The 13,102-nt window shown below is 38.6% G+C and overlaps 4 protein-coding genes across 6 annotated transcripts; 2 read left to right on the forward strand and 2 right to left on the reverse strand.

The window, feature by feature from the left end:
- Window positions 1–6,670: 6,670 nt before the first annotated feature.
- On the forward strand, window positions 6,671–7,530 carry LOC132696598 (10 kDa heat shock protein, mitochondrial). Its single transcript, XM_060661518.1, has 3 exons — window positions 6,671–6,821; window positions 6,970–7,131; window positions 7,186–7,530. Exons 1-3 carry the CDS (start codon window positions 6,819–6,821, stop codon window positions 7,327–7,329), a joined length of 309 nt encoding a protein of 102 aa, XP_060517501.1. The 5' UTR covers window positions 6,671–6,818; the 3' UTR covers window positions 7,330–7,530.
- An 864-nt stretch (window positions 7,531–8,394) lies between these two features.
- Window positions 8,395–9,299, forward strand: LOC132696227 (ras-related protein Rab-18-B-like). Of its 3 annotated transcripts, none has more exons than XM_060660945.1 (3): window positions 8,397–8,931; window positions 8,986–9,111; window positions 9,160–9,299. In XM_060660945.1, the coding sequence occupies exons 1-3, from the start codon at window positions 8,557–8,559 to the stop codon at window positions 9,262–9,264; spliced, it is 606 nt and encodes a 201-aa protein (XP_060516928.1). In that variant the 5' UTR covers window positions 8,397–8,556; the 3' UTR covers window positions 9,265–9,299. The 3 variants fall into 3 exon arrangements, with proteins under 3 accessions (XP_060516926.1, XP_060516928.1, XP_060516927.1); XM_060660944.1 differs by having other exon boundaries at window positions 8,404–8,934; XM_060660943.1 differs by having other exon boundaries at window positions 8,395–9,111.
- A 1,116-nt stretch (window positions 9,300–10,415) lies between these two features.
- LOC132696229 (RNA-binding protein 48) lies at window positions 10,416–10,976 on the reverse strand. Its single transcript, XM_060660948.1, has 2 exons — window positions 10,805–10,976; window positions 10,416–10,751 (listed from the first exon to the last, which is right to left on the reverse strand). Exons 1-2 carry the CDS (start codon window positions 10,910–10,912, stop codon window positions 10,416–10,418), a joined length of 444 nt encoding a protein of 147 aa, XP_060516931.1. The 5' UTR covers window positions 10,913–10,976.
- Window positions 10,977–11,990: 1,014 nt separating this feature from the next.
- On the reverse strand, window positions 11,991–13,102 carry LOC132696228 (signal peptidase complex subunit 2). The gene is made up of 5 exons (XM_060660946.1): window positions 12,946–13,102; window positions 12,806–12,892; window positions 12,618–12,751; window positions 12,410–12,565; window positions 11,991–12,359 (listed from the first exon to the last, which is right to left on the reverse strand). Exons 1-5 carry the CDS (start codon window positions 12,946–12,948, stop codon window positions 12,176–12,178), a joined length of 564 nt encoding a protein of 187 aa, XP_060516929.1. The 5' UTR covers window positions 12,949–13,102; the 3' UTR covers window positions 11,991–12,175.

Raw genomic sequence — 13,102 nt, forward strand, 5'->3', positions numbered from 1 at the left:
TTGGTTGCATTGTTTTAGTTCGTATTTGTAATGGTTAGTTATCAGCAGGCAAAGATCAACAATGGGGTTAGGTTAGTTATCGTCGGTTTAACTAGTTTATTAGTGTCGACCTCGACTTGTTATTTTACCAGTAAAACCCACAACATATCCTCTATAACATACATACTTACTAATTTAATCTAGATGTAGGTAACTAATTACCTAATGAAATTATTAGTTAGGTACCCATTATGTATACTTTCCTCGCTCACATTTTTAATTGCCTCCCAGAAAGAAAAAGAACATTTTTCAGTTCCTAGTGTCAGTCGATGCTGCTTTGCCACATTCAATGAAGTTGATGGTGAGGGTGATTTTTTGGTAACACTAGTCATTGTGGAGTGAATGAAGAACTTTCTGATGAAGAGAAAAATACATTATAAAGTATTTTTACGAACTTTTTTAATTAAACTAGATGTTACATCAAATCTGTGCACCTATAAATTCACATTAAAATGACGGTACGAGGGCAGCGCCAAAATTTCCCCTCCTGAATATGAAAGAAACAAAGTAGAGTAAAAATTTTTTATTATTTTTCAATTTAATCCCCCTTAACTTCAATACACTTATTACACCTCTTTATTAACAACTCAATCCCTTTAAAAAATACTCTTTTGGTTTGTCTGCAAAATGAGCAAAAACAGCCTCTTTTAACTCAACTTCAATCAAAATTAACTAAATACCATGTTCCATCAATGAGTATTAATTATTTTACCTGGGCCTTGATCGAAATACAACGGTCTGACGTCACAAGCAATGGCGACCTTTATTTTCAGGTAATTTAATTGTTAATTATAATAATTTAATTATATTTCTGTCCGAACAAAAAAAGCGAATGTGGCTCATCTAAATGAAACCCAGAGAATCGTTTTTTTTTTCTTTTTTCGAATATGGATGCGAAACGAGAACTCAAGAAGAGGTTTTTGATTTATTTAATGCGAAATATTCAGAAAAGCCAATTACAAGATCCACAATGAGGGAAATTTCATTAGGTGTCGGAAATACCCGCTAATCGGCTTAAAACCCCTTCCTAAAACATTATTCTACATTTTAAATCATCTAAATTTAATGGTTTTTCCTTATACACTTAAAACATCCTATGGAGTAATACCTGAAGATCTCTCTGGCCGTTTGCCGTCACCGTGTATCTATGGGCCGGACATATTGATTTCCAATAAAAAATAACCATTTCTAACTATGAATACTTCCGTGGGTTGTTTTTTTGACGACACACGTAGAGGCCCCAGCGCAAAGTTTGCCGTACGACGGTGGGCGGCGGCGGCTACCCGCCCCCGCCCCCGGGCGCCGCTTGCGGCCGCCACCACAGTCTGCTGATTACGGAGCTTCCCACCGCCGTCGGCGACGGGTGACCGACGCCCCGATGCGGCCCACGACGCCGCTTCGCAGGCCGGAAGCCAACGCCACGCCGTTTCATCGAATGTGACTACGCAACGGCGCAACAACTGGCGGATGTATTCACATACGACATAAATTTCACATTTCAGATATGATATTCACGATCTCTCAGATATCGGCGATGGGCGCGTGGTATCGACAGTTGTGGCCGACGTTCGCGAAAACAGAAGAAGACTTTTGACGTTTCTAAATAGTGCCCGCCGTCGACTTGATTTGTGTTTTACGTTGTTAGATGGGTGGTTGTAAAGCGCGTAACATTACTTGTTATTGAAACGCGTTGTAATCTTCTAAGACGTATTCCGGTTGTCTGACATACGTAAGAGGCCGTGCCCCGGTCCTGCTCGCACCACTTAAACGGCACCTCTGCCAGCCGTCTAATACTTATAGCTGCAGACATGGCACACTGTTGAACGTCAGGCCTGCGGAAAGGCAGACTGTTTTACCTTACCACACGACGGTGCGATATCTAAATTCGTAAATTCCCCTGGCTTCTTTGCCGCGAAAAACGAGATTCTAGTTGGGAATTAGCGACAAACCACACGTGACGGTTCACAATTTTTAAAACATTACTCTAAAAACTGAACTTTAGCCTCAATTTGTGTTCATATATCGGGGCGCATGACTCGGTATTTTGAACGAAACGGTCATTTTTATGAGTAAACGTTCCAAAATCACACAATGAAACATAACCTCCAAATACTGCGAGTCGGTCGAACCACAGACCACTAAACGCTATCTCTTAACGGGCTAATGACATTTGAAGACGTCGAATAAATCGGCGAAGCTCGTTCACAGCGCAAAATTTAAATCCGAAACCGAAACTAATTTGACGTCGCCCTTTTAAATATTACTCCGGGCTTGTCTTTATTTTATTCGGCAAATCTCGTTGTTTTGCCGGTATTCTCTCTCGAAACACGTCGAATTGCAGTGTCGCATTTTGGATCGTAACGGAAAGACTGTTTTCCTAATGCCCTGTTTACGATAACACATACACAAAAAAAAGCGAATACGGAACTTGTCCTCCATAACCTCACTTTCACTAAATGAAATTGTAGTCGCAGAACAATTCCTCTTCTTTTACTTTTTACAAATAGTCATGCAAGATTATAATAATAATAAAGTTAGGGTTTTAGAAAGAAATGACGTAAAGTGCTTCTAATCGATCCAAGGCTCTTTGAAAACAACTAGGCGTTGAAATACGTCACGGCGAGTAGGACGAAAACGCAGTAAAGGATCAGGCCTCGAATCGTAGGTGGCCGCGCGTCGGCCCCAAAGCTCCTATCGGCGATGATCACGCCGCCGTGGCGGTATAATACGGCCGCCGCACGCCCGCACGCCCCATACCTGCAATAATTCCGGTTTGTTATCAAGTAGGCGAGAGCGGAGCGTGCCTTTAAAGGGGAAGGGGGGTCGCGCGAGGGGCGAGGGGAGCGCGCGACAACCCGTTGATAAACGCTCGTCTTATCGATTTTCAGTTAATTATTTAGTCGAACACGTGTGTGGTGTGGAAATTAAGAAGCGACGACGTTTGGGCATCGATAATATATCGGTCGGTTGGCCGCGCACGCGCCCCGTTTTGCCGTAAGCCGCTGTCAAGGTTAGGAAATAAAATGTCAAATTGCGTAATAAGTACTACCCTTGTAGTACGAGACAACAAGACGTAAATGCTATTTTATAAAAATAAACGTATAAAGAGAACTAGATAAAAGCAAACAACTCAATTCTCAATTTAAAATGACATTAAGGAAACCCAATTAGCTACTACTGTAAAAATGCGTCACAGATGGCTGTGATATTTTCGTTAAACGCTATGTGGTTGTTGAATGCCGCAAGGTCATTGCTTAAAAACGAGATTTGGTAACTCTCGCATATAGACCTTGTCAAAAACTTTTTCATGGCTGCTTCATAAGTTCCTGTAAATATCGGACTCGGATTCAGTAGCTGTCTTAGAATTTTAGAGGAAGGTGATAAAATATGTTATCCAAGTCGAGCAACCAAACTTCCATTAAAGATTGGTTCTTGTGGTGGCGTAGTACATATACAAGGTTTCCTAAATAAGGTCTCCCTTAACAAAGTTAAATAGAAAATGTGGATAATTTCATCTAGATTTTTAATTTTTATTTATTTTATTTATAATGACATATATCCAATACTATCCTATTTATACGAAAAATTATAATTAAAAAAAAATCTATATGAAACTATGCAACTTTTCTATCTAACTTTTATTTTATTTCGTACATTTCGACACTCTGTACATATATAATACATACTCTACGCACATATTAAAGCTGAGAAGATTTGAATTATTGAAAACGAAATCCTAATTACATGTACAATAACGTAATTTTCAATTTACATTCGTTTTGGGGTTTTGGTTAGTTTTTCCCGAATATAATAATAAACAAAATTCGTATTTCGTTTTAAAATCGGTTTTCCGGGTCAATCACGAATTCATTCCGGACATTAAATACCCTACATCTTTTTTTTTTTAACTGCCCTAGCGGGTACAGATAAAGACGGCCTACACAACTCCTTAAATCAATTTATTTAAATTTGAGTGTCCCATTGTTACGTTTCAATCACGTGACCTGTCTATCGCAAAACCAAAACTAGAACTTGTCAATGTTTTCGCCACAGAATACAATATAGTTTGGTAGTCTGTGGTCTGATGGTTTTTTTCATTGACATTTCAGTTCAGTTCAGCTTAACCCTGTTTTTTGTTGCGTTTAATTTTTGCAGAAATTTTAAATTGTATTTTCAAACCGATCCGTCAGATCCTCGCAAAAAAGACAACACACAGATTTGCTCCCGTCAGTTTTTTGTTTCGAATCATGGTCTGTTAGAGATACATAACAAATACGACTATATACCGAACGCCGCGGCTATAAAACGAATAAATATGGTCCAAGTGCGGTTTCGCATCACGCGCATTCCACTCCCGGACCTGAAAAAATAAGCTATCGGCGGCTGCGGCACCGCCAAAGCGACAGTTTGTCAACATCGTAAAAACGTATGATCGCGTTCAGAATCCTCCGCGGCCGATTATAATTCGCGAAACCGGCTTTTGAGGCCGAAGAAAAAACCCAAACGACCCACGTCCGCGCCGTTGTCAAACTTGGCGGGGGACGCTTCGCCCATTATTAATCGCAACGTGGGCCCACTTAAATAACTAATAAGCAACGCCCGCGTAACGTCGATCGAAAAATCAAGCCGCCCTCTTTGCCAGCATCGCCGAGTTTAACGCGAGAGTCGCGCAAAATTTGGCAACGTCCGGGGTTCTGATGTGTTAAAAATGCACGCGCATGCGTTAACGTTACCAACTATCAGGAAAAAAATTTGTAAAAGAAGAATAACCTATGCGTTAACCTCGCTTTTCAGGGCCAAATAATCCGCTAAAAAAAACTCGCTTTTGGCGAATGACGTTTATTTTCATGTTTTTTTCGTGCTATCTTTTTGACGTTTCAACATTTCCAGAGTAACGGGTTGGTAAAGATACCCCCCATTCGTCGTGTTTATGTTTAAAAAAGCTGTTTTTCTACTCCCCTCTGTAAGATGCCCAATTACACATCGATCTAGCGTGCGGGAAGCGTCACTTTACCACGTCAGTTTCGTTTACCAGGGATCCGAGGCACTTCGGATATTGCCGCTCAGTGAATGTATTCGTGTTGTTTTGCGAAAATGTACCCAAATACTAACGGTCGTCGAAAAAGCATATAGTATGCAACACGTTCTGTAAACTTTTTAAGTCACTCGTTTATTAAACACTCTATTAAAACTACTGGTATGTGAACAAGAAAAGGACAACGATATAAGAATAAACGAACGTGGGTAAAAATTAATAATCGACAGACTCAGGCCGATAAAACGCTAAAATACCGCAGTCCACACAACAAATAAAGACGCCACAGAATCATTCCTGCCCTTTTTAAAACGTTCGTTATTTTTTTATTCAAAGATTATCATCTACAGTTTTTAACCGTCCTTTAGGACGTGGGGACACTCGCTCTTTACCGATAAAAAATTGCAATAAGTTAAAAATACTTGATATCGGAGTTTTTTAAGTCGTAATAGTTGATAGTGAGCCTAATGCCTGTTTCTGCGTTTGTGTGAGTCAGTAATGGCCTAGTGTCCAGAACAAACATGCCCACTTTAAAAGCCATGAAGGATTTAAAATATTTTGTGGGTTTTAGTAGAGGCCTCATTTTTATTTTCTTGCAAGGTTTTTGTCATATTTCTTTGTTTTTTGCTCAGTTAATAGACTTATGTATAATTTTAATATGTTTAATATTAGATTATTGTAATTATTATTCGTAGGGAGATATTTAGAGAGCTTTGATATTTCAGAAAATGCTACATTGTTATAAATGCAAAGTTAGCTTTTCCAAAATACCCGATTTAGCAGTAGAAACCATGCCGGTAATTTACTTCTAAGGTTAGATTTTCGGACATTTTGTAGCTGGGTTACCTTCTAAATAGGTATTTTTTCCGGCTAAGATATTTCGCGATATCACCGAGGAAAGTAAGTATATATCGGGTCGCGGCGCGCTGGCGATAAACTTTCCGAACTTTCCGAGAAAAGTTGCCTGAGGAGTTCGTTCTGCGAGAAAGTTTTAGCGCGTCGTAGCGAGGGAGTTTGTGCGGCGAAAGTTGTAAAATGGTAATAGACGAATTCATATTTACGTGGAGGAGACGGGCGGGGCAGCCCCCAAACTAGCGATACTTTTTTGCAAAAAAGTATGATACCAACTTTTCTATGGCCACAGTTTAATCTGTGCGCTACATACTGTGGGACGTTATAATGTTATGGTCTACTAAACGACGTATCGAATATCCCCTAAAAATAGTAAACACGAAAACCGGCCTTCATGCCGCCCTAGTGTCAAAATCTCGAAACGTAGGCTGTCGGCACGGTTTAAAATTACTTTAACTTTCCGGTTTAAGCTGCCAGCGACATCTATGTGCGGCAAGTCAATGTTTGACTATGGCTGTATAAGTTTCCTATGCCCATTTAACCACTGAATATAAACAACGTATACTGGATTGCATCATATTGAGAGAAAATTATATTCATAAATCCTGAAGTATATATTTACATTACATCTTTTTTGTGAAATTTAATTTGCGACGACTGAAAATCATCAATTTCTAACTATAAACCAGCTCGAAACTTTTTTCGATGTCGATAAGATCCTTCTGCTACAGCCATGCACTAACACACAGAACAAAAATTTCGCATTCAAACGTCGGTCAGCCTCGTGTGTTGCAAGCGCCGGGTTTCTAGTCTCGAGTTTTCGAGAAGTTTCTCTGCTAGGTCAAAGGGTGACGGGCACGTTCTCCGTTTTAAAACCGCAAACTATCGAAAAATGGTAAGTTTTTCAGTCGGTTTAACAATTTTATAGCATTCCAACCTAAAAGTCGCTTCTAAAAATGCTCGATCCAAGGTCCAACCTATTCTGTACGATGTAGTTTAATAAAATAACCTATATTTAGCTAGTGTATGTTTCAAAACTTCAGAGTGGTGCCATAAAACGCTTGATTCCTCTTTTCGACCGGGTCCTCATCAAAAAGGCGGACGCCGTGACTAAAACCAAAGGCGGGATCGTCATTCCAGAGAAGGCCCAGGGCAAAATTTTGCACGGAACCGTGGTAGCTGTAGGCCCGGGAGCGCGAAAAGAAGTAAGTGCGAACCTTTTGTTTTAATTTACGTAAACCAAATAATTTTATGTGCAGGACGGCTCGCATGTCCCTGTCGCCGTAAAGGTTGGGGAACAGGTTCTTCTCCCCGAATATGGGGGCACCAAAGTTGAAGTCGAAGACAACGTTGAGTACCACCTCTATAGGGAAACGGACATTTTGGCGCGGGTTGATGCGTAATTCGACTGATTATGTTTGTAAATTTTAATATTTTTTTATAATGCAAATAGGAGAGTTGGGCATTTTGTCTCCGGGTTCCAATGATCTGTTTTTGTAGGCAGTTGGACAGGATGTAATCATATTGTCGAGATACTGTTTGCGTAGTAGATTAATCATTTACGTTAGTATTTGTTACTTATTAAATAAGTCTTTATAAGAAAACTGTTTTTTTACCCTTCTATAACATTATAAAAAGAGAACACTCATAATCTGTTCCCACCCTTAATCTCTCTTTGCAACCAACCAAAATTGTTTTAGGGCTGCAATAGAACAAAACAAGATTCACATAAATTTTTAATGTAAAAATAACAATGTATTTAATAAATATGTCTTCATCTTTTTGTAGGGCAGCAGGTGGTCAAAGGATCACAATTTGTAGCATCTGTTCCCTGTAATAGGCAAAAAAAATCAATGGCATTAAGAATAATGCTTCCCAAACAATTTGAAATCAGTTCGATTTGGTTTAGAAAATGTGGTCCTATAACACAAGTTTTTCTTGTTTGAATTACTGGAACATGAATAATGAAAATAACCAACCGCTGGTACGAACAAAAACCCTAATGGGATAGTTCACAATTAAATTGAAAAATACTAAAAACCTTTTACTAAGCGAATTTAAACGCTTTTTTTCGAAATTTTAAAATACAATAAATCCTTTTATAATTACGTCATGTTAGGATCTTTCACTATGAACACTCGCTCATTTCCTAGATCCGTCGAAGATTTTTCATTTCCGCCAGATATCATAAAAAAATAAATTATGGTTCCACCTTGTACTTTGACCGATTCAAAGAAAAACGATTGCCCCTCTGTCGCGAACGCTTCGTGACCCATTCGACCTCCAACCGGCGTGAATAACGTAAACTCAAGAACTAGGCTCACAACCAACTTTTTCAACTGGATCGGTAATGGTGTCTTAAGGGACTGTTAAAATATAAGAAGTTAATCTTGATAAAAAAAAACATGGTTTAAACGAAGGCCATCAATGATTCTGTGGCGTGTTGTGTGGTCTGAAGTATTAGCATTTGTAGGTCTATGTTAATCTGTCATTGTTTATTGTTTTCCCCCGTTTTCGATGTAAATTTGTGAAAATATTCGTTGATTACCGAGCATTCATTAAAATTGCGTTAGTCCCGTTTCCGAGAGCGAATGTTTGCGATTTACAGTGAACCAATAGCGAGTTAAAAAATGGATAGCGACGTCATAACAACCTTGAAGATTTTAATAATTGGTGAAAGCGGCGTAGGAAAATCTAGTTTGTTGCTGAGGTTCACGGACGATAATTTCGACCCTCAGCAAACTCTAACCATAGGAGTAGATTTTAAGACGAAAAAGCTTACAGTCGATGGTAACACTGTGAAATTAGCTATTTGGGATACAGCGGGGCAAGAGAGGTTTCGTACTTTGACGCCGTCCTATTACAGAGATGCGCAGGGGGCTATTCTCGTGTATGACGTTAGTAGTTATGCGACATTCGCGAAGTTGGAGATGTGGCTTAACGAACTTGAAACCTATTCAACCAAACGGAATATTGTCAAAATGATCGTCGGTAACAAAATCGATGTGGTGAGCGCGGCTTGTAAAGCGATGGCTTGCTTATTGCGCGTATCGTTTCAGCATAACCGCGAGGTGCCGAGGGAGGAAGCGATGAATTTCGCGAGGAGATATAAAACATTGTACATTGAAGCGAGCGCAAAAACTAAGCACGGAGTTCAAAGTGCCTTCGAAGAATTAGTTCACAAGGTAAGACGTTTTCAAATTGGGTAATATGGAAACTGTTTTTTTTTTCAGATAATTCAAACGCCCGGACTTTGGGAATCCTTTAATGATCACATTCAAGTCGGAGATAAGGATCACCCTCCTAGCTCGACTTGCTCTTACTGTGTTTTGACCTAACTCTTTTTAAAACTGTTCTGTATTTTTTTGTAAATTTGCTAATCTTAAAAAAATCTGCCTATAAAAATATTGCTGTAGATGAGTAAAATGGTAAACATCTTATTTTACATTTTACACAAAAAGTTATAGTATATTAAAGTTATATTTTTAAATTGGTAGTTTTGTATATCATAAAAAGAAAGGTTGTTTTAGGCCGTTTTAAAAATCAACATGGCGTCTCGCCAGCTTTTATTTAATTGTGGCAGTTGTGAATTTTTTTTTTATTGTTCAAAAACAGATATAATAAATGGCATTCAATTCAATATAAACAAATATATAAAAATATGAAGATAATAGAAAAATATATAAACAATAATTTATTGGTCCATTTTGCTGAGTACAGTTGATGCGCTAGTTTTAAATTATATAAAGCATTATCCAGTCAGTCTCTAATGTAATTTATTTCACTCCTGATTCTTCCTTTAACATAAGTTTGGTTTTTTTAAATACCACCATAGAAATCTCGAGGATTAATGAGCCATGTCTGCGTACTTATTCCGTCACTGCAGCAACTTTACGTGAAAGGGCGCCATCTTCTTGCCACAGAATATCCGTTAATTCATTAATTGTATGAAAAAAGATTTTCTGTATATTGAATGTCCTTTTGGAAAGATTGCGTCTATCTTCTCTATGCATTTTTATCCCTTTTTTTATATATATAACAATATTTTGATTTTTTTTCCGCTTATTTCTTGCCCTAATGTAAAAAATAACTGTAACATGTTATGTTTTTTTGAAATCAATGTAGAACGCCGTTCTGCCTTTCTTCTTACGAAATGATTATGCAGGGCCCGCAATTTAAAAAAATAACTTTGATATATTGTGCTTTTTTTGCGCATCCTGTATATAAATAGGTTTTAAATCCACAGGCAAACTAAGCGACTTTTGCATTAAACGTTTTTCTAAGATGAAAAAAAAAAAGTTATGGGGGTATCAATATTTATAATAAAATGTGTGTTTAGTACCAATTTGTTTGCTTTTGGGTTGATAATATATTAATGGAATAAAATGCGGACTTGGTCACCACTTGTATTTATTGTTTCACCCAGTCGCTCCTAGCTTACTAAAAAATCCTTTAAAAACACTCGTCAAACTCTCGTTTAGCGGACTTTTCATCCGCCCAGCCTATTTAAAATGTCCCGTCTCCTTTGCGACAGCTTCGATCTGGTCTGATCAACAGTTTCACTTTCTGGCGCGTAACACACGTGCAAAATTCCACCGTAAAACGACCTCGTGTCCAGCAGACGTTTAGCGATACGGGCCGACTGTATCCTCTTGTATTCGACGTGGAAACATTGGGTAAAAATTTCGGTTTTCACGTCCTCGACTACGGCGACGCGCGAAACCTCCCCGTACTTAACGCAGAGTTGCCTCAGTTCCTTACGCAGGTCGATTTTCGGCACGCCGTACACGTAAAGGTGTTGCGACTCGTTGTTCACCGTGTAAACCTTAAACGAAATCGATCGGTTGCAGGTCAATCAACGAAAAATAAATTCCGCACCTTTACTGCAGTTAATTTCCTACCCTGACGGTAAGCCGGTCGGGTGATACAATAACTGTCTTGCTTGTGGTGCTTTATTTCTTTGACGTTTTCCGCAGCGTCGTCCATCGTTTGGAGGTTACGAATCGAGTGTCCACCATAGACGACAGTTGGCTAGTTTGATTTCTTCGTTTTCGTCTGTGTTATCCGAGTGCATTGGCTCATGGTATAATATGCTTAACCGTCTCTAATCAGTTAAATAGTCTCTTTATGGAATACTTCAAGTTGTAAAGTTATTAAATTTTTGCATCTCTTATGAATTTTCACCCATATTTTGAATTCAACATTTTTAGTTTTTGCAAGTTTTTTTTTTGATGATATAAGGGTAATAGTTGAAGTCTAATTATAAAGAAGAAAAGTGTTTATCGCAATAGCAAATGTGGTTGATAAAGTTTCAGGAACAGAAGAGCATTCGGAGTGAATTACTTACTCAAGCACTATCATAACCTTTTAAGAAATATTATTTTGTGCTATATTTCATGATCCACCAACGAGGTTCCTGGCAAACCTGCTCTTTATTTATAATTGGAATTAGAATATGTAACCACCATAGAAACGATTTCCTTGGTAAGACGATATTGCCGATACGATTTTTTTTATATACAAGAGAGAAACTAGTCTAGTAACTTTCAACATCATAAAAGATAAAGTAAACCAACGCCAAAATAAGAGGTGTTTAAAGAACCCAGTTAGTTGTGAGTATAGGGCGTCAAGTTGGAATCAAGGTTCCCATTCGTATTCTATGTGGCTTTAAAGTTTTGGTACCGGGTTGAACGATTTTAAAGAATAAGTGTTCTCGGGCCCACCGATTTGAAAACGTGTAAATCCATTGGACCAGTTTGTTCTTTGTGTTGTTGCTTCTTTCATATCAATGAAAATCGCATCATATTATATATAGATTTGTGACAGAAATATAAACTTCTTCTACTGATGTCGGTAATAAGCGAGTGTGCTGACTAGTTTGGTCAACATTCTTGAATAGAGAAAGAAGAGGCATAGACCACCAAACTTGTTTCTTAAGCATATGCAAATTTAATTGACGTGTTTGTCACAAAAATACTAGACCCTTTGTGAAGGGTTATTTCTTAAACATGGTAATACATTGAACTTCAGCGACGGTCTTTTATTTCAACATATCCTGCCCGTCCATCCCTCAACTAGCGTAATGGTAAATAACACCGAACCTAAGACGCGGTAACATACGAAACCTTACTGCTTTTTGAGTAAGTAAATGACACAAATTGTTCTGTTAAACAAACATTTATGTTTTCCTATACCCAAAATAAATCCTCATAAAAATAATCAAGAGAAAAAACCACAAGTTTGCAAGACTTATTTGTCTTTTCGTTCGCTTAACGAATTATGCAGTCTCGTTACTTCCGCTTCAACCAGGTCTTGTACGACGCTACCGTCCACGTCGATAAAATTTGCGACGCTCTTCTTCGAACTGGCTTCCCTCACCGCGCCCGTTTTATTGTCTTTACACGCCAAATGGAGGTTGTATTTGTCATCGTACCTTCGACAGTAATAGGGTGGCGGATGGTTAAACAAATCGAGTGTACTCACTTCAAAATGAACGAGCTGGCTTCCCACACATTATTCTTTTTGTTTCCGTCCTTCTGGATGCATACCGCAAAGATTCCTTTTTCTCTGTATGTGGTGTAAAGCGTCAGGACTCCCATCATGAAAAAATAAGCTGTCACGCAAAATATAAGGGCCGGTCTATAACAATTATTTGATTATGATTAATAATAATAATAACCACTGCACTTACTTCGACTCCGGGAACGGATATAAGTAGTCCCAAAGCAATGCGAACATAGCGACGCCGACAGCAATACTACAAATGGCCAGGCGCCCGTCCATCAGGGAGAAATTTTCTACATAGTTATATTTCTTGGTAAGAACCTAAAAAATCCGATTCGTATCAGGCGACTGGATTAAAACGATATAACAACGTACTTCTTTGACCGCGTCGTCTAAAGCGTTTTTCACGGCCGATCCGTCCCATTTGTTTATTTTCACCGGCTGCGAAGGATCTTGGACGGTCTAAAAATGTCACATGCGGTTGAAAACCCCGCCGTTTTATTCATAAAACTCACCATGTTCTTTTACGACTGGCAAATATTAAAAATCCGGCGTTCGAACAGACGAGACACGTCAGAAAAAGCGAATTTCAATTTGACGATTGACGCAAAGAAATTCTTTTTCTTTTATAATGCTGTTGGCCCAATTTACAAGGATCATTCGGCTAAAGAT

Source organism: Cylas formicarius, unplaced genomic scaffold (assembly GCF_029955315.1).
Source record: "Cylas formicarius isolate icCylForm1 unplaced genomic scaffold, icCylForm1.1 PGA_scaffold_1__22_contigs__length_36826433, whole genome shotgun sequence".
Lineage (NCBI taxonomy): Eukaryota > Metazoa > Arthropoda > Insecta > Coleoptera > Brentidae > Cylas > Cylas formicarius.